The 26,603-nt window shown below is 39.4% G+C and overlaps 1 protein-coding gene across 4 annotated transcripts in view; it reads left to right on the top strand.

Annotated features, from left to right (window-relative positions):
- The first annotated feature begins 1,828 nt into the window (after nt 1-1,828).
- The window catches only part of SEC24B (SEC24 homolog B, COPII coat complex component), a 92,892-nt gene continuing 68,117 nt past the window's right edge, over nt 1,829-26,603 (top strand). For 3 of the 4 annotated variants that reach the window (XM_044224285.1, XM_044224283.1, XM_044224281.1), the window contains exon 1: nt 1,829-1,975. In XM_044224285.1, coding sequence (XP_044080220.1) covers nt 1,849-1,975 — 127 coding nt within the window. In that variant the 5' untranslated portion in view covers nt 1,829-1,848. The remainder of the gene's footprint in view (nt 1,976-26,603) is intronic. The other variant, XM_044224284.1, reaches the window with a different exon arrangement.

Genomic DNA, 26,603 nt, shown 5'->3' with positions numbered 1-26,603 from the left:
TCCCTGCTTGAGCAGAGAGCCCGATGCGGGACTCGATCCCATGACCCTGAGATCACGACCTGAGCGGAAGGCAGCGGCTTAACCCACTGAGCCACCCAGGCGCCCCTGAAATAACATTTTTTAAAAGGTTGTAGGATCTGACATGCAAAAGATTCTTATAACCATACTAGAAAAAACCACAGTGAATTAGTGGACAAAGTGGAAGCAATTTAGGTTGTAAAGACTGTGGCGAAGATCTGAGGAAACATATGGTCCCAGCCCACCTCATTAGGAGTCACCCCTAAAGTAACAGGGCTCACCTTCATTCCATATACCTGTGATGAAAATGGGATTCCTATACCCAGGAAAATACATTCAGGGGCACAATACCAATTGCCTCGTTATTCCCTTACCCTCATAATGGTAGCCCTTATCCAGGAGTTTTTCTTCTGAGCCTTTTTTCAAAAAACTCCTAGAAAAGTGTTGGAAAACAGCTTCTCCCTCTGTCTCAGTGGAGTGTGATATATCGTTGAAAATCCTAAAACCCAAAAGTACAAACCCAACCACTGAAATCCTATTTGTAGTCCATTTGGGTCATTAAAGCACCAAGTACCATTAATTTATGGCAATGAGGAGAGGCAAGCTTTGCATTATTTCGGAACACACTACATGATCTCCATAATTAATTCAGTAAATTAGACTTATCACTCCAGAAATATCTTGCTAGATCCCATTTCGAGTTCAATGATGTTTCTGAGCAATTTCATTTCGAATACAGAGTGATGGTAGCATACTCAGAATTCCAAGATGGCGAGACGACTTGGCTAATGTAGTCCAAGACTTGCTTGCCTGTTAGCATGCTGGGACAGGTCAGGGATTCAAAAATTTCAATGTAGAGGAAGCAAACTGAATTTTTGCTTCGGATGCTGGAGCTTCTTTTCTAAACATCAAAAGAATGAAGCTACCCTTGGCAAAAATCATAAAGATAAAGCTTGTCCTCCAGTTTCTCTTACTGTTTTCTCCTTCCCTTTTCCCGAGGTTTAACTCAGCGGGAAAAGTTTAGAATATTATTTCGATTCTTGTGCTTATCAAAGAGAAATGTTTCCTTCTCCTCTGCCGAGGGTTAGAATTCCCTGGGAATTCAGGGACCCTGAAACTCATATTTCCTTTAGTTAAAAGTAAGGGGGGTAAAATTCAGGATTAAAAACCAAAACCGAATCCAGGGTTCTCTTTCGGGGGAAGGGAGAACGGGTGGGTGGGGTCAGCCCGGTGCAGCGTGGCCCCGGGGCACCGGATGTCATCCCGCGGCTCTCGGATCACCCTCGCAGCAACGTCGCGCCAGGCTCGCCGCGCGCCTGCCTCCGCACCGGTGGGAGCCGGCCCAGGTTTTCTTCTCCTACCGCGGTCCATCCCTCCCGCCTCATAGCGACCCTGGCTACGCCGAGGCCGGAGCCTTTGTAGCCAAGTTGGCAGTGAGGCCGCGGCCCCCCCCCCGCCCCCGCTCCGCCTTGGGCCTGAAAGCGCCGCGTTTCCGCCGGCAGGGGGCGTTGCAGCGGCGGCCCGAGGCCCGCGGTGCGGGGACCGACCCGAGGCTGGAACCTCGCACTCAGCGTTGGGGGCGCGCAGCACCGCCGGGCGGGACTGGCCAGGGGTCAGGGGCCAGAGGCCAGAGGCCAGGATCGCGGCACTCGCGGCGGCCCAGCTTGGCTCCGCGGTGCAGCGCCGGCACGCCCGGCCGCGGTCCCGGGCGACTCCCTCGGTGACGCGGGGCGCGTTCCTTCCTCTTCCTTTCGCCTCTCCGGCCCCGCCTTCCCTTCCCTCCGCCCATCTCCCCGAAGCGGAGCCGCCGCCGCCGCCAGCCGCGCCGTCATGTCGGCCCCCGCCGAGTCCCCTCATCCGGCCGCCAGCGCCCGGATCTCGCCCAAGCTTGGCGGAGCCACAGCCTCAGGAGCCGCCACGCCCGCAGGCCCGGGCCCGGCGCCGCACCAGCAGAACGGTGAGGCGGCCCGCCCCAGCGGAGCGCGGGGCCTAGCGCCGGCGGGGCAGCCTGCGCGGCCGCTCAGGACACACCGGGCCCGGCCCAGAGGGGTGATGGGGCGGGGGATGCCGTGGGTGGGGGCGAAGGTGAGGGGAGCCGCGGACGAGGCTAAGCTGGGGGCGGACTGTGGGGGGGGGCGCGGGGCGTTGGGTGCGGGGCGCGGGGGGGAGGGGACGGGCGCCCTGGCGCGGGGGCGGGGGCCGACCCGGGAAAGCTGGGGCCGGGGCTGTTTACGTAATGTGACCCTAGGCCCGAAGGCGTCCGGGGTTAGTAGGGGAGGTGGACAAGGAGGGGCCCAGGTCCGCTTTAAAAAACCCTCGTAACCCGGCCTGAGCGCCGGCGAGTTGCCCCGAACGACCCTTTCGCCGGCGAAAAGCCGAGGCCGCGGAGTGCGCGGTGTGGGGAAGCCTGGTGTAGCCCGCGAGCTGTACGGATTGTGCCCTTCCCGTCTCAGGAAAATTGCTTTGATTTCTGCGGCCCAGCGAGCACGTTGCCTTGAAGGGAACTTAAGTTAGCGCTCAAGTTTGTAGACAAAAGGGTGTAAATATGCAACACAAGTGTAACCCTAATCCTGACCCAGTTCGGCCGCAGGCTCTGTCATTGCTGCTGCGGCTGCCGCTCTGGCGTTCAGAGTCTGCTTGTGGTGTTGGAAAGGGAGCAGGTGTCAGACGGATTTAAACGAACACCTTTAGATTGTGGGGGGGGGGGCGGCTTTTTTTTTTTCCGCCAGCTCCACTTTCAGAAAGACGACAGCATGCTAGAGTTAGCCCCGCTTGGAGGGAAGCTTCCAAGGCCTTCACACAGGCTGCAGCCAGTGCGACTTGAAAGCCGCGTTCATGCTAAAGTCGTAGCATTTTAGTATGCGGGAGATTCAAGTGAAAAACGATCATTTCTAGGATATTTATTCCCTGATCGTTGGGATCTGAATGTTTGTGGGTGGTGCCGGGGAAGGGGGACCTCACGTTATAAACTTGATAGTATTTTAGATGAGAACCCTCGAAAGTCATGAAAAAGGCCCTGTTTTTGTAAGAGAACAAAACTACACTAGTACTTTTCAAACAGTTGTTAGACTGACCTGTTTTGTCCAAATGGTTAATGGAAATTCACTGGACTATATAAATCAGTTCAGCCACTATGTGGTTTTTCAGCTGACACTTTTCAAACATGAATACCGTTTATCCTGAGTATCAGAGGTTGAATTTTTTTTTTTTTTTTTTTTCATAAAAGTGATGTCTTGGGCCGGCTATCTTTTGGATCAGCCATACTTGTCAATATTACATGCTTTACTTCCAGTGGTCATTGTTTACTAGGGTGTAGAGTGAACAGTGTAGTAGATTTTGTGTTCCTGTCCTGAACATTCATATTTCTGAGCAGTGTTTGTCCTTGTAAACTTGATATAAATTGTTGTTTTTCCTTTTAAACGTTCTTCTGTGTAAAGGAACTAGCACATGTTTTTTTAAGGAGAGATTGCAAGTCTTTTGGAGTATTGTAAACCCATGTTTAACAGTGATCCAAGGATTGTCTTTTCTTGATTTTCTGGGTATGCGTTATTTTGTTAGTGAATGATTCTTTTTCAAGATTTTATTTATTTATTTGACAGAGATCACAAGTAGGCAGAGAGGCAGGCAGAGAAATAGAGGAGGAAGCAGGCTCTCCGCAGAGCAGAGAGCCCGATGTGGGGCTGGATCCGAGGACCCTGGGATCATGACCTGAGCCCAAGGCAGAGGCTTTAACTCACTGAGCCACCCAGGTGCCCTGTGAATGATTTTTTTTAAAAAGTGGCAAATACGGCTCTTAGCCTTACAAATTTTGTGAAGGCCCAAGAGATGCCAGGATATCTATTGTAATGAGGATATTAAATCTGTTAAGAACATTAGAAGCCAAATATAGATGATGCTTAGTTTCTACTGTTTGTAATCATTACTTTAACATAATTCATTTCAGCATTTGTTGGTATTTACCAGTTGGGTACTTAATATTAGCCTAGTAGAAATCAGAATCCCTGCCTGTATCCTAAATTCACCTTTATTTTGTTGACATTCAAGTTGGTTCTGACCTTGATGGATTTGAAGGGTAGGATTAAGAGGGCAAGACTGTCTTGAGGCAGAGGTTACAGCATGAACTAGTCTCTAATTGTGAAAGTGCATGGCATGTTTAGAAACTAAGGTGTCAAGCGGCAAGAAGTGTGCTGGGTAATAGGGAGAACCCAAGGCATTGAAGCTGAAAGGAATACTTAAAAAGGAGTCAGGTTGCAGAAAAGCCTTAAATGTCATTGGCATGGAATTTAGAAATTAAATTCCTCCTACATTCCATCTCCTTCATAGGCCAAGAGAGTAAATTTTACCAGTTCTCATCACAAGAAAAAAAAAATCTGTAATTATGTATGGTGACAGACGTTAACCACACTTATTCTATGATCATTTTTGTAATTTATACAAATATTGAATCATGTTGCATACTGGAAACTAATAGAGCCTATGTCAGTTATATCTCAATTTAAAAAAGATAAAGAACTAGGGTCAATTTTTTTGTTGTTTTGTGGAAGGTAGTAGCTTAAGTTGAGAAGTAACAAGGTCAAATCTAGTTTTTGGGTTTGTGGTTGTTTTTTTTTGCTAATCTTAGAAAAAATTTTTTTGCTGCATTGTATTGGCATTTATAGATAAAGATTAAGCAATCCTTCGGGGTTTTGGTTTATTCTTTAGGCCTACATGAAACAGTTTGCCTTTTAATGTGTCTCCGTGGAATTCCAGACATGGTGAAAAGAAACAGGTCAGAAGTGTGCATATGAAACATTACAGAAGACAGAATTGTTAAACTGAAATGGTGTCTAGTGATCACTTATTTTAATGGTTATCCGACCATTTAAAAATCAGATTTATTTTTTCAAAGAAAGTAGTGGCTAGAGCACTGATGGAGAAATCCAAAAAAAGTGAACCTGCTACAGTTAAAATAGAGGTAGGGGTTCAGGTGTTCTTGGAGTGCAATCTGAAAAACACCTGGTCCACTTTTGTAGATGTCCAGTTTTGTAGATGAAACCAAGATCCGGAAAGGTTAGGTGGGTATGTTTTTCACCAGTTCCTGTGTAAACTTTGTGAGGGCTGCAGTTCTGTTGCTCTTGTCACTGCTGTATATTCAGGTATTCATTAAACATTTGTTACATCAAGTCCAATTCAGTCTTCCTAATTCCTCCAGTTCTCTTTTTATTAAGAGACTATAGAAAGTCTCTTTAGAGACTTTGACCTGTTTTTGCAAGGGTAGGGAATAGGCAGAAAACTGAGACTTCATTATCACTTTTGTTTTCTAGGTTTAACTGCTCACATGCTTTCCCCCCCACTCATTTGAAGATACAGTTTGACTTGAGCCTGTGATGTACTTGTCTTAAACTTCCTTTTGTGTACTAGTATTTCTATACTTGTTTTTCACTGAGCAGGTTATAGGCTTTTAGAATTATTTGTACTTCCATATGAAGTGTTAGTTGAATATTCTTCAGATTTTACTCCACCTTTTGAGAGTCTCTCCAAAACCCAGTCCTCAAAGAAGGGAAGATTGGGTGAAATAATATCCTGGTAATATGATGGTGTAATTCCAAAATTTCTCCCAGTTGACTTAAATTAAAAGAGATGTTTTAATTAGTTTATTTATTAATGTATTTATTTTAAAGGTTTTGTTTATTTATTAGGCAGTAAGAGAGGGAACACGAGCAGGGGGAGTGAGAGAGGGAGAAACAGTCCTCCCACCAAGCAGAGCACCCGATGCGGGACTCAGTCCCAGGACCCTGGGATCACAACCTGAGCCAAAGGCAGAGACTTAACCAATTGAGCTGCCCAGGTGCCCCTGAAAGAGATAGTTTAAAAGCTTTTGATTGGGGGGGGCACTCAGATTTAACAGTAAACCACTATCACTTCATTCTATTTAAGAAGCAAATGGTGCTCGTTTTCGAATGAAAACGTGTTTTCTTCTTTCCATATGCCTTTTCCAGGAATGATACTACTGGCAGTTTTATCATTTCTATAGCCAATCATGTGAGAAAGATGAGTTAGTAATGGGAATTACTGGGATCCATTATGGAAGATATAAACATACCCTTTGCTCAGCAGTACTATCTGGTCAGTTATAGGAAACCCTTCAGCTTTGAGAGCACATGCAAAATTTAAAAGGATGAAAATCTCCCTAGTGTGTCTGAAGTAAGTTCCTTTTGCTCAGAGCAGGATCTGTGTCTCAGGTTTCTAGTCTTCCTTTATAGTTTAGCAGAAGCATCAGGTCCTCTGGTGAAGATATTGCCATGGTGTAATGTAACCATCTGGATACAGCATTTCCTTCTAAGCTGATTAATATCTCAAGAATCTTAAAAATCATTCCATATATAAACAAGTGCCTTTTATCTGGGTTTAATTTTTCTTTTTCATTGCTGTTTGTGTTGCATTAGTTATTGTGGTATCTTATTCCTACTCCACACCCTCCCTCCCCCCTGGTTTCTGAGACTAGATCTGTAATAATTTTTGTAAACCCCATTCCTTGCCACTGGTTATAGTATTTCAGCTAACTTCATTTTCCTAATTATCTGTAAACCCTGAAGTATTAGAAGCCTAAAGACACTGAAACTTTTGAGCCAGTCTTCAGTGGACTTTCCTAGAAATGAGAGCATCCTCACAGTCAGCCCTGCATGCGAGAGCAGATCGGTTGTTTTATTCAGAATTGTCAGAAGGTGTGGGCTAGTGAGAAGGTTGACGGCTTTGATACAGCTCCTGGTTTTGTAGAGGTAATTACTTAACATCTTTGAGCTAAAGAGGATAATAATACCTTCCTTCCGGAGTTGTTGAGAGAATTATATTAAATAAGTAACTATTTTTAAAGTACTTGATGCTTAGCAAAATGAGATACTTAGCAAATGAGAGTCTCCTACATTCCATCTCCTTCAGAATACCAGGATGTAATTTCTTCAGATGGTGGAGACTCTATGAGTTTTCCTCATCATATTCCCAATGGCAGCAGGCAGTAGGCACTCAACTGAGTAAGTGAACTTGGTTTCATATTCACTATTGTTTTTGAAGACGCCTCTAAAAGGATCTGTGTAGGGCCAGCTCTCCCTATCCTTTCCTATATTTAAGGCTCAATCACTGTTTCCGTCTTTTTATTATCTTCTTCCGCTGCCCAGCCCTTCCTGCCTCCAACAGATCTGCTCTTGGAAGGTTCCCTCTAATGGCCATCTACTTCAGCTAGCTGGCTTGTGGGAAGGTGGATTTAATTGGTTTCAAGTTTTCTTAAAATTCTGTGCTGAAACTGCTTGTAATAGGAGCCAAAGAAAAGCAGGATGAGGTAGGGAGGCGAGAGGGAGTAGTAAAATGCCTCGCCTAAGCCAATGGCCAAGTTGTAGCTTGCTTGTTTTTCCTAGTATTTCTGAGAAACAGGTATTGTGAAATAAGCTTTGGAACCTGCAATGCTTGACCTTTTCACTACTTACCAACTATTTGAATCTGTATATATTAATGACCTTGCATGTCCTTATTTGTAAAATGATGATAGGATAGTGCTACTTCACAGGGTTGTTTTAAGAATCATGTAAGATTATGTAGAGAAAAGCAGAGTTCTTGGCGAATAGTAGGTTCTCAACCAGTATCTGTTTTGTTTTGGTCCCGTTACTCTTTTTTTTTTAAAGATTTTATTTATTTATTTGACAGAGCGAGAGAGATCACAAGTAGGCAGAGGCAGGCAGAGAGAGAGGGGGAAGCAGGCTCCCCACTGAGCAGAGAGCCTGATACGGAGCTTGATCCCAGGGCTGTGAGGCCATGACTTGAGCAGAAGGCAGAGGCTTTAACCCACTGAGCCACCCAAGCACCCCAGTCCCGTTACTCTTAACACTCTTTATTAAAGCAGCCAAAGAGGAAAACTGATGGACTTAATGCAGTGAGATTTCATCCAAATGGTCATATAGACTGTGTCTGGCTGTGGGCTCTGTCTGCCAGCAGTGACTGGGACAGTTAGTTTTGTGGCTATTAGTCTTCCATTAGAAAAGAATAATCCAGGGTATCCAGATGTGATTGGAATTCCTCATTTTAAAAAAGATTTATTTTAAAGAGAGAACACGTGGAAGTGGGGCGGGGCAGAGGGAGAAAGAGAGAGAGAATCTTTAAGCAGGTTCTCCACTGAGCACTGAGCCTGATGTGGGGCTCCATCCCAGGACCCTGAGATAATGACCTGAGCCGAAATCAAGAGTCGGATGCTCGACTGACTGAGCCACCCAGGCACCCCAGGAATTCCTCATTTTTAAAATCACTAAGAGGCACCTGGGTGGCTCAGTGGGTTAAGGCTCAGTGGGTTAAGCCTCTGTCTTCGGCTCAGGTCATGATCTCAGGGTCCCGGGATTGTGAGTCCTGCATAGGGCTGTCTGCTCAGCAGGGAGCCTGCTTCCCCTCTTCTCTCTCTCTGCCTGCCTTTCTGCCTACTTGTGATCTCTCTCTCTCAAATAAATAAAATCTTTTTAAAAAAATAAAAATAAAATCACTAGGGGTGTACTGGTCATATATTTTTTATGCTTGTAAAAAATGTATAGTTTAGCAACATTATTGATACTTTATTGCCAGGGGTCCTATATCCAAAATATTGAGTAATCAGTACTATGTGTACTGATGACTAAATGGATACCAGCCTTGACACCAGAACAGGATTCTGTAAGCCTGTAATGTTCCAGGCCTTAGTCTTTTAATTAGCTGGATCATGAGGAGGTCTTGTGGGCCTGGGGCAAGAGGGCAGCTTTGTGGGGTATAACAGGAAAGCAGATCAGGGCTGTGTGACTATTTACTGGTGGCATTCTTTAACAGAAATGATTGTTAAAATGCATAGTAGCTGGCTATTGACCTATTTCTTGGTAGTTCAATGATGAATAAATTATGTTCTTATATCTGATTCTGCCTCTCCAGGTTAGTATGAATGTGTCTCTGTAGGATAGAGGAGCTTTTCTTTACTGACCTTGATGTTCTTTTTAAGGTGCTGGAAAAAAAACTTTAATCTGACTTAAAAAAATATTGAAATGTGATTCAAGAAAAGACTAATGGAGCAAATATTCTGGATATTAAAAATGTTACTTCTGGGATGCCTGGGTGGCTCAGTACGTTAAGCCTCTGCCTTCGGCTTGGGTCATGATCCCAGGGTCCTGGGATCAAGCCCCGCATCGGGCTCTCTGCTCAGTGGGGAGCCTGCTTCCCTCTCTCTCTCTGCCTGTCTCTCTGCCTACTTGTGATTTCTCTCTCTCTGTCAAATAAATAAGTAAAATCTTTTAAAGAAATGTTACTTCTCTGACAAGGGAGAAGATGAGGAAACTCATTTAAGGAGAGCTTATGATTAATTTTTTTTATAAATGTATAGTGACTAGATATTTCATAAAATATTTACCTTGTAAATTTGGATTTTCATGTCTGGCTTGCTTACAGCAAGAAATAAATTTTTCTTTGGTGGGAATCTAGTCTCTAGAAAGAGATTATGTTCCTGAGGCAGATACATCCTTTGGGTAGATCTTGTGATAATTTAGTCTTGCCAAGAAGGGCATAGATGCCTAGAGAAAAACCAGAGGCTGTATCTAACTGGTATCTAACTGATGGTATAAACCAGGCTGACCAGTTAAGTACCTCCATTGAAAAGTATATAGCCTATTTGTTGAAAATCTTATGTTTACTTCTCAAGTCAGTTTGGTAACAGTGAGTAGATAATGTGTTAGAATAATCTGTTTCCTTTTTTATACAGATACACCTCACTTGAGGCTAAGAATGTAGAAGCTTTTCAGAGATTGTATATAATCTGAATTTTTCTGCTTTTCAGTGATTTGTTGATGCTCTTTTTGTGAGTCACTGTTAAGCCATTTGGTGGATGCAGTAATTCTATTACTTCATCGATTCTAAGACACTTTTTTTTTTTTTTTACATTTTTATCTCTTAATTTGGGGAGCATCTTAGAATTGGTAAGTTTTTTTTTAAGATCTTATTTATTTATTCATCAGAGAGAGAGGCAGGCAGAGAGGGAAGCAGGCCCCTGCTGAGCAAGGCGTCGATGTGGGACTCATCCCAAGACCCCGGGATCATGACCTGAGCTAAAGGCAGACGCTTAGCTGACTGTGCCAAACAGGTGTCCCAGAATTGGTGAAATTTTGAAATTGGTTTTACTGAAACTGTAGAAGTTACAGTATAGTTTTTTGAAAAGCTGCCATTGACATCTGATGTGGTGAGCTGAGTAATGGCCCGGTACTATGTTCGCATCCTAATCTTTGAAATCTTTGCAGCTAAGATTAGGAAGTGGGGATATTATCCTGGATCTGGGTGGGCCTGATATAATCACAACAGACCTGATTAGAGGGAATCAGAAGGAGTCAGCCAGCAGAGAAAGTAATGAGACCACAGAAGCAGAGGTGGGAGTGATGTGCTTTGAAGATGGAGGAAGGGGACACAAGCCAAGGGATGCAGGTGGCCACTAGAAACTGAAAAGGGCAGGGAGAGGGATTCTCTTCTTGGAGCCTCAGAAGGAACCATCTCTGCCCATGACACTTGGACCTTAGCCCCATGAACTGATTTTGGGCTTCTGACCTCTGGAACTGTAAAATAATAAATTTGTGTTGTTTTAAGCCACTAAATTTATGGTAATTTGTTATAGTAGCAGAATATACCTTGTAGGTTTAAAAAGCAGCATCATCAAAACACCTTAGATATAATGAAATACAATATATTACTGTTTTTCTTTTGTTTCAAGTGATGTTCTTGTATCTGAATCAGTAGAGTAAAATGTGTAAAATGCCACAGTAAACAAGTTCAATTCTACAAGAACATATTTGTTCTTGTACTAGAGTGTAAGTTGCTTTAAGTAGTGGAAGCTCTTAAAGTTTTGTGTTTTCTTTTTACTTACCATGTAGTCCTTGTTGATCCATCATGATGAGGGAAATGCCTGATTCAGAAATACTTGATGATTATTTACTAGACTTTACTAGACTCAGAATATAGGAATGGTTTCCATGAGCCAGGCACTATGCTGAGCTTTAGGGATGTGATAGAGCTGAGAGCAAACTAGACTCGTTCTTCACTGAGTTTGCAGTCAGACAGTTAAAGTAGCATGTGAAAAGTGCTAACATTGTGGTCCAGGATACTACAGATGCAACATTAACTAGCCATTCACTTGCCGGGTTAGCAGATGTTTTCTAGAAGCAGAGCTGAACTGAGATCTGAAGAATGAGTAAAAGTTGATCAGATGAAGGGGGGAAGAGGGAATTTTTAAAGATTCCAGGTTGGGGGGGTGGTCAGAGGTGAACAAACACAGTTTGAGAAAAATTTAGTATGGTCAGAGTGCGTGTGGAACAGTGTTTCTCAGCCTTTTTATACTCATGGCTACCTTAGTGCTAAAATTTTAGGTGGTGGCATTCTTGAAGGAATTAAACTTTAGACACTTGCATTTTAAAAAAGCAGATTTTAGAAAAGTATCACATGTTTATTTGATCCCCTTCAGAAGGCTTTACAAGGCAACTTAACTGTATTCTGCGTTTACCAACCCCTTTGATGGCCTTTTGAGGTAAAACTCTCACATATACTCTTTCCTGATAGGTTGTGGCTTCTTTGCTCCCTTCCTCCTAGGTCATCATTCTGTGTCACTTTGACCTAATGATATAGGCACCTTTGGTTTAACAAAATTACGTTTTATTTACTGATGTCTCTCTCTCTGTCTCTCTTAAATAAATAAATAAAATCTTTTAAAAAAATTCTTAAAAAACATAGAAAGGCTGCAATCAAGGCATCAGCAGGGCTGAATTCCCTCCTCGAAGCTGAGGGAGAGTATCTGTTTCTTTACCTTTTCCCACTTTTAGAGGCTGCCCGCATTCCTTGATTCATGGTCCCTTCTCTCTGTCTTCAAAGCCAGCAACATCTGGCACCGTCTCTTAGGATCTTCTGTAGTCACATCTCCCTGACTCTGTTCTGCTTTTAAGGACTCTTAGTTGCGCTCACCTGGATAATCCAGGCTTTTCCCCTGATTTTAAGGTCAGCTGGTTAACGATCCTGATACAGTCTGCAGCCTCAGCTCCCTTTGCCATGTAATGTATCATATTCACATGTTCTGTTGAGTAGGACATGGACATTTTGACAGCGGGGTGGGGGTGAATTATTGTGGCTCCCAATGTCTTACAGACTATGTTTAAAATTTTGAATTTTTTCTTGATGGTAAGAAAAACCATTAGAAAACTTTAAACAGAGAAATAACATGACCAGATTTGCTTTCTAGGAAGATCACTCGGGTTATGTGTGGTGCAATCATTTGTCTAAAAAACAGTGTCAAAGAGGGGCGCCTGGGTGGCCCAGTCAGTTAAGTGTCTGCCTTCAGCTTAAGTCATGATCTCAAGGTCCTGGGATTGAGCCCCACATCAGGCCCCCCGCTCAGAGGGCAGTCTGCTTCCTTCATCATGCTCCACTCCCTGCCCCGGCTTATGTGTGCACACACTCCCTCTCTCTCTTTCTCAAATGAATAAATATAATTTTTTAAAAGTTGTATTAGTTTAGTAAGTCATTGCCAGCACTTTTTTCCGTTTATGCTTTAAAAGCTTATTTTGCAATAATTTTAGATTTGCAGAAGTGATGCAAAGATAGTACAGAAAATGCCTTGTTCTTCACTCAGCTTCCTCTAAGTATTACATCTTCTCATGTCTTAACATCTTACAAAATCATGGTACATTTATCAAAACTAGGAAATTAACGTTGCTGAAATACCATTAGCTAAACTATACCATTACCACCATTTTTTTTTCCTGTCCCTGAATACCGACCAAGATATCTTATATTTAGTTGTCATGTCTCCTTAGCTTCCTTTGATCTGTGACAGAGCCTTAGTTTTTTGTTTGTCTTTTAGGGCTTTGACAGGACCAGTTAGTTATTTTGTAGACAGTTCCTCACTTTGCTGATGCTTTCCCATGATAGGCTGGGTGGATTCTTAAGAATTTATGAATTTTTATTAATTCATGAATTTTTAGGAAGAATACCACAGAGGCGAAGTATCCTTACCACATCGTATCATATCAGGGATTATATATATCTGGTTGTTTTATTACTAGTTTTGTTAATCTCTTGAACACTTGATTGAAGTGTCTTAGCTCAGACCTCTGTGACAAAATGCCATAGATGGGGCGCCTGGGTGGCTCAGTCATTAAGCATCTCCTTCTTATAAGGATACTAATTCCATCATGAGGATCCTACCCCTGTGACCTGTTCTAAGTCTAATTACTTCCTTGAGGCCCCATCTTAAAACTATCAAACTGGGGGATAGGGTTTCAATTTATGAATTTGAGAGGACATATTCAGTCTCTAATAGAAGCTGCCTAGTTCCTCCACTGCAAAATTAATATTTTTTTCCTACTGTTTGTTAGGAGTAACTTAACTTCAGCCCACATTCAACAGAAGGGGAATTAGGAATTACACTCTTCCTTCTGCAGCAAGGTGTATCAAATAATTTGTAGTTATATGCTGAAATCACAGTAATCCCTAAATATTCTTGGGGAGATACTTTACTATCCTGCTGCTGCTTAAAATTTTATCCACTAATTTTAGCATTCCTCAGTGGCTCACACCTGCAGTGATTTTTACTATGGAATTCTAATGGTAATTTTCTCTTTTCCTCGTTTATTCTACATTTATTATTTGGATTTTTTCTGTATTTTTCCATAAGGAAGACTTGCCCCCTTTTTTTCATTTTAAAATATTTTCAGTCATTTCTATTATTTTGGACTCATGAATATTTACTTTATTCTTTGAATTATAATATAGCACTATCATTATTTATATTTGTTGCTCAGATTGTTACAGTTTTAGCCATTGACATCTCTTTGAGGTTGTCTCCTATGTTTCTCTGCTGCCACTGTTGTGTTTTTCGACTGCTTCCCTACTTTCTTTTTTTTTTTTAATTTTTAAATTTTTTAATAAACATATAATGTATTATTAGCTCCAGGGGTACAGGTCTGTGAATCGCCAGGTTTACACACTTCACAGCACTCACCATAGCACATACCCTTCCCAATGTCCATAACCCCACCACACTCTCCCGACCCCCCTCCCACCAGCAACCCTCAGTTTATTTTTTGAGATTAAGAGTCTCTTATGGTTTGCCTCCCTCCCGATCCCATCTTGTTTCATTTATTCTTTTCCTATCCCCCCCCCCACTTTGCATCTCCACTTCCTCATATCAGGGAGATCATACGATAGTTGTCATTCTCCAATTGACTTACTTCGCTAAGCATAATACCCTCCAGTTCCACCCACGTCTTCAAAAATGGCAAGATTTCATTTCTTTTGATGGCTGCATAGTATTCCATTGTATATATATACGTCACATCTTCTTTCTCCATTCATCTGTTGATGGACATCTAGGTTCTTTCCATAGTTTGGCTATTGTGGACATTGTGCTATAAACATTCAGGTGCATGTGCCCCTTCAGATCACTACGTTTGTATCTTTAGGGTAAATACTCAGTAGTGCAATTGCTGGGTCATAGGGTAGCTCTATTTTCAACTTTTTGAGGAACTTCCATGCTGTTTTCCAGAGTGGTTGCACCAGCTTGCATTCCCACCAACAGTGTAGGAGGGTTCCCCTTTCTCTGCATCTTCACCAGCATCTGTCATTTCCGGACTTGTTAACTTTAGCCATTCTGATTGTTGTGAGGTGGTATCTCATTGTGGTTTTGATTTGTATTTCCCTGATGCCGAGTGATGTGGAGCACTTTTTCATATGTCTGTTGGCCATCTGGTTGTCTTCTTTGCAGAAATGTCTGTTCATGACCTCTGGCTATTTCTTGATTGGATTATTTGTTCTTGGGGTGTTGAGTTTGCTAAGCTCTTTATAGATTTTGGATACTAGCCCTTTATCTGATACGTCATTTGCAAATATCTTCTCCCATTCTGTCAATTGTCTTTGGTTTTGTTAACTGTTTCCTTTGCTGTGCAAAAGCTTTTGATCTTGATGAAATCCTGAAAGTTCATTTTTGCCCTTGCTTCCCTTGCCTCTGGCAATGTTTCTAGGAAGAAGTTGCTGTGGCTGAGGTCGAAGAGATTGCTGCCTGTGTTCTCCTCAAGGATTTTGATGGATTCCTTTCTCACATTGAGGTCCTTCATCCATTTTGAGTCTGTTTTTGTGTGTGGTGTAAGGAAAGGGTCCAGTTTCATTTTTCTGCATGTGGCTGTCCAATATTCCCAACACCATTTGTTGAAGAGGCTGTCTTTTATCCATTGGACATTCTTTCCTGCTTTGTCAAAGATTAGTTGACCATAGAGTAGAGGGTCTATTTCTGGGCTCTCTATTCTGTTCCATTGATCTATGTGTCTGTTTTTGTGCCAGTACCATACTGTCTTGATGATGACAGCTTCGTAATAGAGCTTGAAGTCTGGAATTGTGATGCCACTAACTTTGGCTTTCTTTTTCAATATTCCTTTGGCTAGTCGAGGTCTTTTCTGAATCCATGTAAATTTTAGGATTATTTGTTCCATTTCTTTGAAAAAAAAAAAAAAAGGATGGGATTTTGATAGGGATTGCATTAAATGTGTAGATTGCTTTAGGTAGCATAGACATTTTCACAGTATTTGTTCTTCCAATCCATGCTTCCCTACTTTCTGACACTTCAAGATACTCCATTTTTCCTTGCTCTATTCCAGCACCAGAGTCAGTCCTTTGTCCCAGGAGCCCTGGTTCCTTCTTTTAGGGCATGGTATTTAGAAACTGAGAATTGGGCCCTGAAAATATTGTAGCTCCTGGCATATCACGGCCTCAAGGCTTTCTCAGTAGACAGAGTTAGGAGATATATTTGTATCTACTAAGTTATGTATGTAAACATCTCCATAATTCTATCTACGTCTGTCCCTCTGTGTATATATATTACTTAACATCTTCAGTTGGGTTATCCTACATGTAATGCAATTAGACTGATCTGTCAGTTTTTATTCTATCTATCCTAGATTTTTTTTTTTTTTTTTAAGAAGTTTGTGCTAGTAGCTTCTGGTTTGGTTGGGTTTTTTGGTTTTTTTTTGTTTTTTTTTGTTTTTTTTTTTTTAGGTTTTATTCATTCATTTGACAGATCACAGAGAAGCAGGCAGAGAGAGAGGAGGAAGCAGGGAGCTCAGCAGGGAGCCCGATGTGGGGCTTGATCCCAGGACCCCAGGACCATGACCTGAGCCGAAGGCAGAGGCTTTTAACCCACTGAGCCACCCAGGCGCCCCCTATCCTAGATTATCTTGACATCCTGGTTTAATTTTTTTTTTTTAACAAAAATTTGCATATAGTACAACTTGTTTGTATTCTTTGTGGTGTGCAGCTCCATGGGTTTTGACAAATGCATGCAGTCAAGTATCTACTACCACAGTATCATATAGATCAGTTCTGTTACTATAAAATGGCCTTAACGTAGTCCTGTTGTAATCCTCATCTCTTCCTGCATCAGCCCTGACAGCTGTTGCTCTGTTTTCCAATTCTGTCATTCTGCTTTTCCAGAATGTCATATAAATGGCATCATAAAATATGTAGTCTTTTGGGTCTCGTTTCTCTCACTGAGTTACATTCATCTGTGCTGTTGCATGAATCGGTTGTCTGTTCCCTTTTATTACTGTGTACTATTCAATTGTATGTGTGTACTGGGATTGTGTAACCATCCTCTGTTGTTGAATATCTTGATTGTTTCTTGTTTTTGCTGATTGTGAATAAAGCAGTTGTAAACATTCATGTACTGGTTTTTGTGGGAGCACAAGTTTTTGGCTCACTTAGGTTAAACATGGAGTAGCACTGCTGGGTCAAATGGTAAATTCAGTTGATTATGAACAACACGGGTTTAAACTGCATGAGTCCACTTATGCAGATTTTTTTCGATAAATACAGTACAGTACTATAAATGTGTTCTCTTCCTTATGATTTTCTTAGTAACATTTTCTTTTTTATAGCTTACTTTAGTATAGTTATGTACAAAATATATGTTAAGTTTGTTACTGGTAAGGCTTTTGGTCAGTAGTAGACTATTGGTAGTTAAGTTTTGGGGGAGTCAAAAGTTATACTCAGATGAACTGTGCAGGGTGTTCTTGCTCCTGATCTCTGTGTTGTTCAGCGGTCTGTGTTGTTTTTTATTTGACAGAGAGAGACACAGCAAGAGAATGAACACAAGCAGGGGGAGTGGGAGAGGGAGAAGCAGGCTTCTGCGCAGCAGGGAGCCCGATGTGGGGCTCAATCTCAGGACCCTGGGATCATGACCCGAGCCGAAGGCAGATACTTAACAACTGAGCCACCAAGGTGCCCCTGTATTTAACTTTAATAGAACTTGCCAAACTATTTTCCAAGGTGGCAAAATAGTACTATTTTGCATTCCCTCCAGTAATGAATGAGAGTTCATGTTGCACCACATCTTTGCCAACATTTGATATTCTGTGATTTTGGGGGCGGGGTTTAGTTAGTCTAATGGATGTATAGCAATATTTCATGGTTTAATTTGCATTCCCTAATGATTAATGATGAGCATCTTTGTGTATGTTTATTGTCATCCCTATATCTTCTTTGGTGACTCTATTTTCAGACCTTTTGCCAGTGTTTTGGTTGGATTATTATTTCTTAATAAATTCTGGATACAAATCATTGGGCATGTGATTTGCAAATGTTATCCCCTTGTCTGTAGCTTGTCTTATAATCCTCTTAGTGGTTTTGTAAATTGAAGGTTTTTAATTTGATAAAGTCGCTTTTCTCAATTTTTTTTTTTAAAGATTTTATTTATTTAGTTGACAGAGATCACAAGTAGGCAAAGAGGCAGGCAGAGAGAGAGGAGGAAGCAGGCTCCCTGCTGAGCAGAGAGCCTGATGTGGGGCTCGATCCCAGGACCCTGGGACCATGACCTGAGCCAAAGGCAGAGGCTTTAACCTACTGAGCCACCCAGGCGCCCCAATATTTTCTGTTCTTAATCATGCCTGCATAATCTTCTATACTTTCTTCTGGGAGTTTTTAAATTTGACTTTCAAAAAAAAAATAAAAAAAAAATTGACTTTCAGATCTATGAGTCATTTTGACTTAAATTTTGCTTAAGACCTGAGATATATTGAGGTTCATTTTTTGAATATGGACCACAGCAGCCACATTTGTTGGAAATACTATCTTTTCTTCATTGAATTGGCTTGACAGCTTTGTCAAAAATCAATTGGCTGTATTTTTGTGACTCTATTTCCAGAGCCCCTTTTTTATTATGTTCTACGTGTCTGTCCTTTACTGGTACCACACTTTTTGGGATTATTGTAGCATATAAAGCAAACCTTGAAATTGGGTAATATGAGTCCTCCAACTGTGCTTTTTCACAATTGTTGAGATTTTAGTACCTTTGCCTTTTCCATAGAAATTTTAGAATCAGCTTGTTGATATCTATAAAAGAGCCTATTGGTATTTTTATCACGGCAACATCAAACTTAAAGATCAAAACTGAAATAATTTATATCTTAAAACCAAGGGTTTTCAGTCCACAAATACAGTAATTCCATTTTTTTAAAGAAATCCTTGCTTTTCTCAGTGTTTTGTAGTTTTCGGCATATAGGTCCTTCACATATTTCATTAGATTTATATTTTAAGTACTTTCTTGTGATATTATAAATAGTATTGTTTTTAAAAAATTGTGAATCCTGTTTGTTCGTTATTTAGTGTGAGAAGTGCATTTGACTCTTACATACTGATCTTCTGTCTTGTGACTTTAATAAACTCACTTACTATTAGTTCCAGGCTTTTCTTTTGTCTGTTTTTCTCTCTTTTTAAAAAATCCTGTCATTCTGTAAATATCATTTTATTCTTTTCTAGTCTGTGTGCCATTTATTTCTTTTTCTTGCCTTACTAAAGTACCTGGTAAATCCTGAACTTTGTTGAGTAGGGGAGTGGCTTTTATTTTTTTACTGTGAGTGTGTGGTAGTGAAGAATATGGTAATTACTAGTGTTGCTTAGTGCCATTGCTTCAGTTTATGCCACAGGACCAGCGTGTTACCCGTCATTGCTTTTGTGCCATTAGTACAAATGTCACCACAGTGAAGAAGGCAGAGATTTTAATATTGTTATCAAAGTTTTTACCTGTGGATCCCCCAGGACTCTCCAGTATTACCAGCGTTCTAGGTACTACATTTTGAGAATTGCTGTTCTATATCCTTACTGTATGCATTTCCTAGGTCGGCTGTAACAAAGTACTACAAACTGAGTAGCCTAAAACAACAGAAATTTATTCTCTTCTGGTTCTGGAGACTCGAAGTCTGCAGTTAAGGTATTTGGCAGGGCCACATTCTCTCTTTAAGGGAGAATCTTCTTTTTGCCTCTTCCAGCTTTTGGTTGGCTGTTGGCATTACCTGTATTTTGGCCACATCAGTCTGCTTTATCCTCTCATTGCCTTTTCTTTGATGTGTATGTCTTCTCTTTATGTGCATCTTTCAAAGATACATGTGATGGCATTTAGGACCCAGTCAGATAATCTCATGATCCTTAACTTAGTCGTGTGTTTTCTGTCATAAAAGATAATATTGGTCCTTTCCCATATAAAAGCATTTTTACACATTCTGGGGATTAGGATGTGGATGTATCTTTTGGGAGGCTGCTGTTCAACCTACTACCCTTATTCATTACATAAATGTTAGACTGCTTCTCCCGGTTTCTAAAATTTTATTTTTCTTCAGTCTTCTCTTTTAATAAGATCATTTTATTTATTAATTATTCATTTTTAAGTCAGCTCTACATCCAACTTAGTGCTTGAACTCATAACCCCAAGGTCAGGAATCATGTGGTTTACTGACTGAGCCAGCAGGTGCCCCAAAATTAGATCATTTTTTTAAATTAAAGATTTTGTTTATTTATTTGACAGAGAGAGACACAGCGAGAGCGGGAACACAAGCAGGGAGAGTGGGAGAGGGAGAAACAGGCTTCTTGCTAAGCAGGGAACCGGATACAGGGCTCCGTCCCAGGACCCAGGATCATGTCTTGAGCCGAAGGTAGACATTGAACAACTGAGCCACCCAGGCACCCCAAAATCAGATCATTTTATTGATTATTCTTCAGGTTCATTGATTTTTTTCTTCTGTCATACTGATGAAGCCATCTAACATAATTATTTCAGCTTTATTTTGATTTTCATTTTCAAAATAGTTTTCCATTTCTGTTTTGGTACTCTGTTCATTTACTGATGTTATTTTTTTCAATTCCTTAAATATATTTTCTTTTTTGAACATATTTATAATAGCTGCTTTGAAGCCTTTGTCTGCTAAATTCATCTTTGGGGACCACTTTGAGTCTGGTCTCTGCCTGCTTTTTTTTCTTTTTTTACTGAACATCTCAGTGTCTCTACTTTGTCTATACAGTTAGTTAAGCTGCCAGCTAGGGACTTGGCCCAACAATTGTAACTGACAAGAGTAAGTTTCAGGGAAGTAAAATGAATGAACACACAGACTTACCTACAAATGTATTTATCATTATGTAGCTTAATGTTTTTTAAAAAATGGAAAATAACCTAAATGGTGATAAATAGAAAAGTGATTAAAATATGCTAAATTTATATAATGGTTATTCAGACATTTAAAAATCATGATGAAAAGATATTCAAGTCAGGCTACATAAACAAATCATTTAAAAATGTAAATTATAATTCTACTTTTGTTTAAATTAGATAAATCCAAGAAGAAATTACTGGGTTATTGATAGTAGTTATCTCAGGTGGTAAGTTTATGGATGGTTTTTATTTGATAATTTCCTGTACCTCTTTTTGCAATGACTATATATAACATTTGTAGTTAGAAAAAGTTTTCTAGAGTTATTTTTCAAAAATTTGACTATCCACATATGTAACTAGTTTATCCTTTCCTCCACAGCCTTTATCTCTATTTTAGAAGTATTAAAATACCAGCCGTCTAATATGCTGCAGAGCCATTTTGCTTTTTTTGTTTTTTTAAGATTTTATTTATTTGAGACAGAGAGAAAAAGAGAGAGATTGAGAGAACGAGTGAGGGGAGAGGCAGAAGAAGCAAGCTCCCAAAAAAAAAAAAAAAAAGAAGAAGCAGCAAGCTCCCTGCAGAGTATGGAGCCTAACGTGGGACTTGATCCCAGAATGCTGGGATCATGACCTGAGCCAAAGGCAGATGCTTAATCAACTGAGCCACCCAGGTACCCCTGCAGAACCACTTTTTTTTTTTTTTTAAGATTTTATTTATTTGAGAGAGAGAGCATGAGAGCAGAGAAGGTCAGAAGGAGAAGCAGACTCCCCATGGAGGTGGGAGACCGATGTGGGACTCTATCCCAGGACTCTGGAACCATGACCTGAGCTGAAGGCAGTTGCTTAACCAACTGAGGCACCCAGGAGCCCCAGAACCACTTGTAATCCAAAATAATATGTGCATCTAAATTATCCCAGAAAGCCAGTTCTTTTTTTCTTTTCTTTCTTTCTTTCTTTTTTTTTTTTTTAAAGAACTCAGTATCATTAACTAGTGAATTATTGAACACTACATCAAAAACTAATGATGTACTGTATGGTGACTAATTGAACATAATAAAAAAATCAGTAGCATTAATGAAATTTAGTAGTTTCTACTAATGTCCAACCTTAATGTTTAGGCCTAGGTTGAAAGCATTTCATACACTCTGATGTTCTTTTTTCTGTTTCTATTTTTCTGTCTTAATAGTTATATTCAGTAGGAACTTAATAGCTTACACATATAATTTTAGATAGCAAAAAGAAGTAAAAGCAATTTTGATTTATCCAATTATCACAATATATAAAACATTTTAACATGTATTCAATATTAAAAAATTACTGAGATATCTTAGTTTTTTCACTCAATTCAGATTAGCTATATTCTAGTACATAATAGCTGCGTGTCACTGGTGGCTGCCATATTGGATAGTGCAGGTCTATAGCACATGTGTATGATTCCAGGTGTTTTTACCTCTTGTGATAGATCCAGTTTTCAGCACTTTGTTGTTGTTGTATTTTTCCTTTCATTCTTTCCTAGTGTACCTGATTCAATTTTTTAATATTTTCTTTATGCTTTATAGTTCCCAAGTAATATATTCTAGGAAGGAACTATTTTTCTAAAAGAATAGGATAACTTAGTGCATTCTCTATATATGTACACATGCTATGTTTAACTTATTTGAAGATAATACTTTCTTGTGTAAGACTTACTGAAACTATGATGTCTGGACTTTTAAGAATATAATGCATTTTTGTGTTAGGTAAAGGTGGATGTTTTTAAGTTTTAGAATCTGGAATCTGAACCTTTTTTTAAAAAAATATTTATTTGTCAGAGAGAGAGAGAGTACACAGTTAGGGGGAGTGGCAGGCAGAGGGAGAAGTAAACTCCCTGCTGAGCAAGGACCCCAATGCAGGACTTGATTCCAGGACCCTGGGATCATGACCTGAGCCAAAGACAGGCACTTAAGTGACTGAGCCACCTAGGTGTCCCTGGATTCTAACTTTTAAAAAAAGTAGTTAGTTACTGCCTTCAGTTACTATTGCTACATAATAAATTATTCCAAAATTTTATAGTTGAAAAAAAGTATTTTATTATGCTCACAGATTCTGTTGATCAGGACTTTGCACAGGGCAGTACCAAGATGGCTTTTCTCTGTTCTGTGATGTCTAGGGCCTCAACTTAGCAGACTCAGAGGTGTTTTGATGGCTAATGAGTCAACATCTCCAAACTTCAAACCTGAGTGCCTAAAGGTGACCTCTCCATGTGGTTTGACCTCCCCAGACCATGGTAGCTGTGGAATAATTGGACTTCCTACATATCTAGCTGCTCAGGGATCCACATGCAAATGTTCCATCAAACAACATAGCAAATGAATTGTCTCTGATCAAGCAGGGAAATCACATAGCTTTGCTTCTGCCAATCTTTCTTGGTGGAAGCTGTGATAAGCCTACTCAAATTCAGGGGAAGTAGACAGATATCACCCTTTAGTCCCCACAGTATCAGAGAATTTGGGGACCATGTTTTAAAACTGCCACAGTTACTGAGGGAATTATAGGAAATAAGGCAAATGAAACTGCTAATACTAATGAAATGCCCATGATTTATAGATTGTGTCAAAAATAAAAGAGCATAGGTTTATATGACTTATGTATTTATAATATTTGCCAGGCTTGGTTTTAGTATATGGAGAAGAAATAAAACTTTAATATTAGTTTTGGTATTATACCATAATAAAATTAGGAGAGTTATCAAATACATTTTAAAGTTGAAGAAAATGTGTTTCTTGTTAGGGCATGGTAAGACAAAATTTTTAAAAATATTTTTACATGTCCTAGATACCATTTTCTTTTCATTTAAGCTGATCCTTATGTTTATTTTTTTTAAAGTAGAAGCTTTTGAAAATTGATTTAACCCACTGAGCCACCTAGGCGCCCCGAAAATTGATTTAAAATATTTGAAAGGAAATATTTTTCTTCCAAAGAAGTCTTGATTCATTCATTATTTTGACCAAATTACTTTTGTATACTTTTCATACATTTAGAACATTTAGATCTTGATATAGAATAAGGAATGGTGAGCATTGACATATTGTTAGCTCTGTACACCTTCACATTCCCCTGAAGTAAGCACTTTCTTTGATGGACTGGGAAGTAAAAAAGTTCCTCTGGTGGGTAATTTACTTCTGATAAATTCTAGCATCTAGTTACAACATTTCTGTTAGTTTTAGAAGAATGATGTTTGAGTAGGTTGGACATACTGATGGTTATTTCCCTGTTTTCAGATCATGTAGCATGATGAGCCACAGTATTTATTAAGTGGATAGATACTTAAATAGATTTGTCTAATTCTGACTTGGCTCTTCTCTTCACTAATTAAGTCTACCAGTGTAGAGTTTTCTGAGACTGAAGACAGGAGTAGCAAACCATCTTTATATATTTAAGGAAAGAAGGGAGGGAGAACATTTCTTTTTTTTATTTTTTTTATTTTTTGGCATGTTAATGAAAGATTCCTATTGACTCTTTTCCTTTTAAGTAAATAAATTCTTTCAGGTGAACTATGACCATGTAAAATATCCTGTAAGAAAAGTAAATTATACACCTAGTAAAACAGCATTATCGAGTTTGGGTTCTTTGTATACTTCTTGGAATTATAATAAGTATGGATGTTATTTTTTCCTTATAGTTTGATTACATAAGTTATTTTTTTTTCTACCATAGAATATGTATTTATGTGACCAAACTTAAGGTGCCACTACATTATTGAGTAGAAATTGAAAACAGAATAAGAAAAGATAAGCTTTATTCATACATCTTTTATAACAAGCATTTTTATACTTTTGTTTTCTATTTTTAATATATTATTATAGCATATTTAATATATTATTATAACATTATATAGTAATATTATATATTATGGCAATATATATTATATTTTTATTTTAAATACATTATTAAATACATTATATACATTTAATACATTATTATTACATTTTTAATACATTGATATTAATACATTGTTATGCAATTTAATGCATTATTATATTATAATACATTATTTCTATTTTAATACATTATTATAGCAAAGGAAGTGGCACTTCCTTTGTGTCAGTGAACTTGAAACCGCTTATGAATATTTTTTTGTTGTCCTTTCATTTGAGGTATGGTACAGATAATGATTTCCTTCCACAATATAGAAAAATTAGATTTGAGGATAAAGTTTGCCCTTCTTTGGAACCAAGACTGGAATTCCATTGTTAGGGACAATTGACCATTTGCTGAGCTGAGGAAAGCCAGCCAGACTTTAGGATGGTGTGGGTGGGAGGTCATTGTTTTAAAAGCATGGATTTGGGCCAGGTTACTTGATTTATCTTGGTCCTGTTACTTCCTAAGCATGTGACTGTATTAAAGGACTTAATTTAGGTGGCACCTGGGCAGCTCAGTCATTAAACATCTGGCTTCGGCTCTAGTCATGATCCCAGAGTCTTGGGATCAAGCCCCGAGTCGGGCTCCCTGCTCAGCTGGAAGGCTGCTTCTCCCTCTCCCACTCCCCTTGCTTGTGTTCCCTCTCTTGCTGTGTCTCTGTCAAATAAGTAAGTAAAATCTTTAGAAAAAAATAATAAAATAAATAAATATAGTACTTCTGTGCCTCATTTACCTAACTTGTAAAGTGGGTATAATGATAAATTTGCTTCGAAGGACAGTGAGTGGCACATAATGTAATATGTTTAATGATATTTATAATATTAACAAAAGTAATACTAAGATTAATGTTAATTTGAATAGTATTGATAAAATACATTCTCTAGTGATCAAGGAAATAAATATGTATGTCAGTGGAAGTATTAAAAGCATTAGAGGAAAATGAGTATATATAACATTAGAGTATATATATATATATATATATATATATAACATTAGAAAAGGGAAGGCTTGGAGCGCCTGGGTGGCTTGCTCAATGGGTTAAGCCTCTGCCTTCCGCTCAGGTCGGGATCCCAGGGTCCTGGGACCAAGCGCTGCATCCCGCTCTCTGCTCAGCAGGGAGCCTGCTTCCATTCCTCTTTCTCTGCCTTCCTCTCTCTCTGCTTTCCTCTCTCTCTGCCTTTAAAGAAAAAAAAAAAAAAGAAAAGGGAAGGCTCTTTAAGTATGGTTTTAAAATGAACAAGGTCAAAAAATAGTAACCTGTTGGAAAATACATGTAGTACATAATAATAATTTAAGGTTAAATTTTTTAATATACAAGAACATTTATAACTCATTATGGAAAGCACAAGACTGTGAGAAAAGGGCAAATAACAGAGAAGACACCTAAGTAGCTAAGAAGTATCTGGAAAGAGTCTCAGCATTACTCAGTTAAGTACTGCAACCTGAAATGTTTCTCCCCTATCAGATTGGCAAAGACTGAAATGTTACTTAATGTTGGGAAGATGAGGCACTCCTAAGCATTATTCATAGGAGGTATGAATTGATAGACTTCTGAAGAGATATTTGACAGTAAGTATCAATCTTAAAAGCACAATCCCTTTGAACTCCCAGTTACACTTCTAGGAACTTACCCTACAGATTCATTACAGAGGTTGACCTCATAAATATAAATTAGTTCAGTCCCTGAAATAAATATTCATCAAGGGAGATTTAGTAAATAATGTTACATCTCTAATGAAATACTGTGTAGATTTTTAGAATAGTGAAGATTTATGTATGCTTATAGAAGGATATTCAGGACACATTAAGTAAAAGAAAAGCAGGTTTTGGAACTGTGCCATGAAGGATATAAAAAAGCCATTAAGTAATAGATACATGTGGAAAGAAGGATATTAGCTACCAGGGAAAGAGGGGGAATTGTACTTTTTACTCTGTATTCTTCATTATTTGAATTTTTTTTTTTTTACAATGGGTATATTGTTACTTTTATAGTTTAAAAGAAGCTAATAAAAAAGGTTTGCACTTTGTCTATACTGGGTATAATAGTTATCTATTGTTGTGTAACAAAATACCCCCAAATTTAGTGGCCTAAATAGCTAATATTTGATCTCAGAGTTTTTGAGGGACATGAACTTGGGAGCAACCTTGCTGGGTGGTTCTGACTTTGGATGTCATGAGATTGTAGTCAAGCTGTCAGCTGGGGCTATAGTTT

Source organism: Neovison vison, chromosome 11 (assembly GCF_020171115.1).
Source record: "Neovison vison isolate M4711 chromosome 11, ASM_NN_V1, whole genome shotgun sequence".
Taxonomy (NCBI): Eukaryota; Metazoa; Chordata; class Mammalia; order Carnivora; family Mustelidae; genus Neogale; species Neogale vison.
The sequence above is the reverse complement of the archived record's forward strand: the minus strand, read 5'-3'. Positions and strand labels throughout refer to the sequence as shown.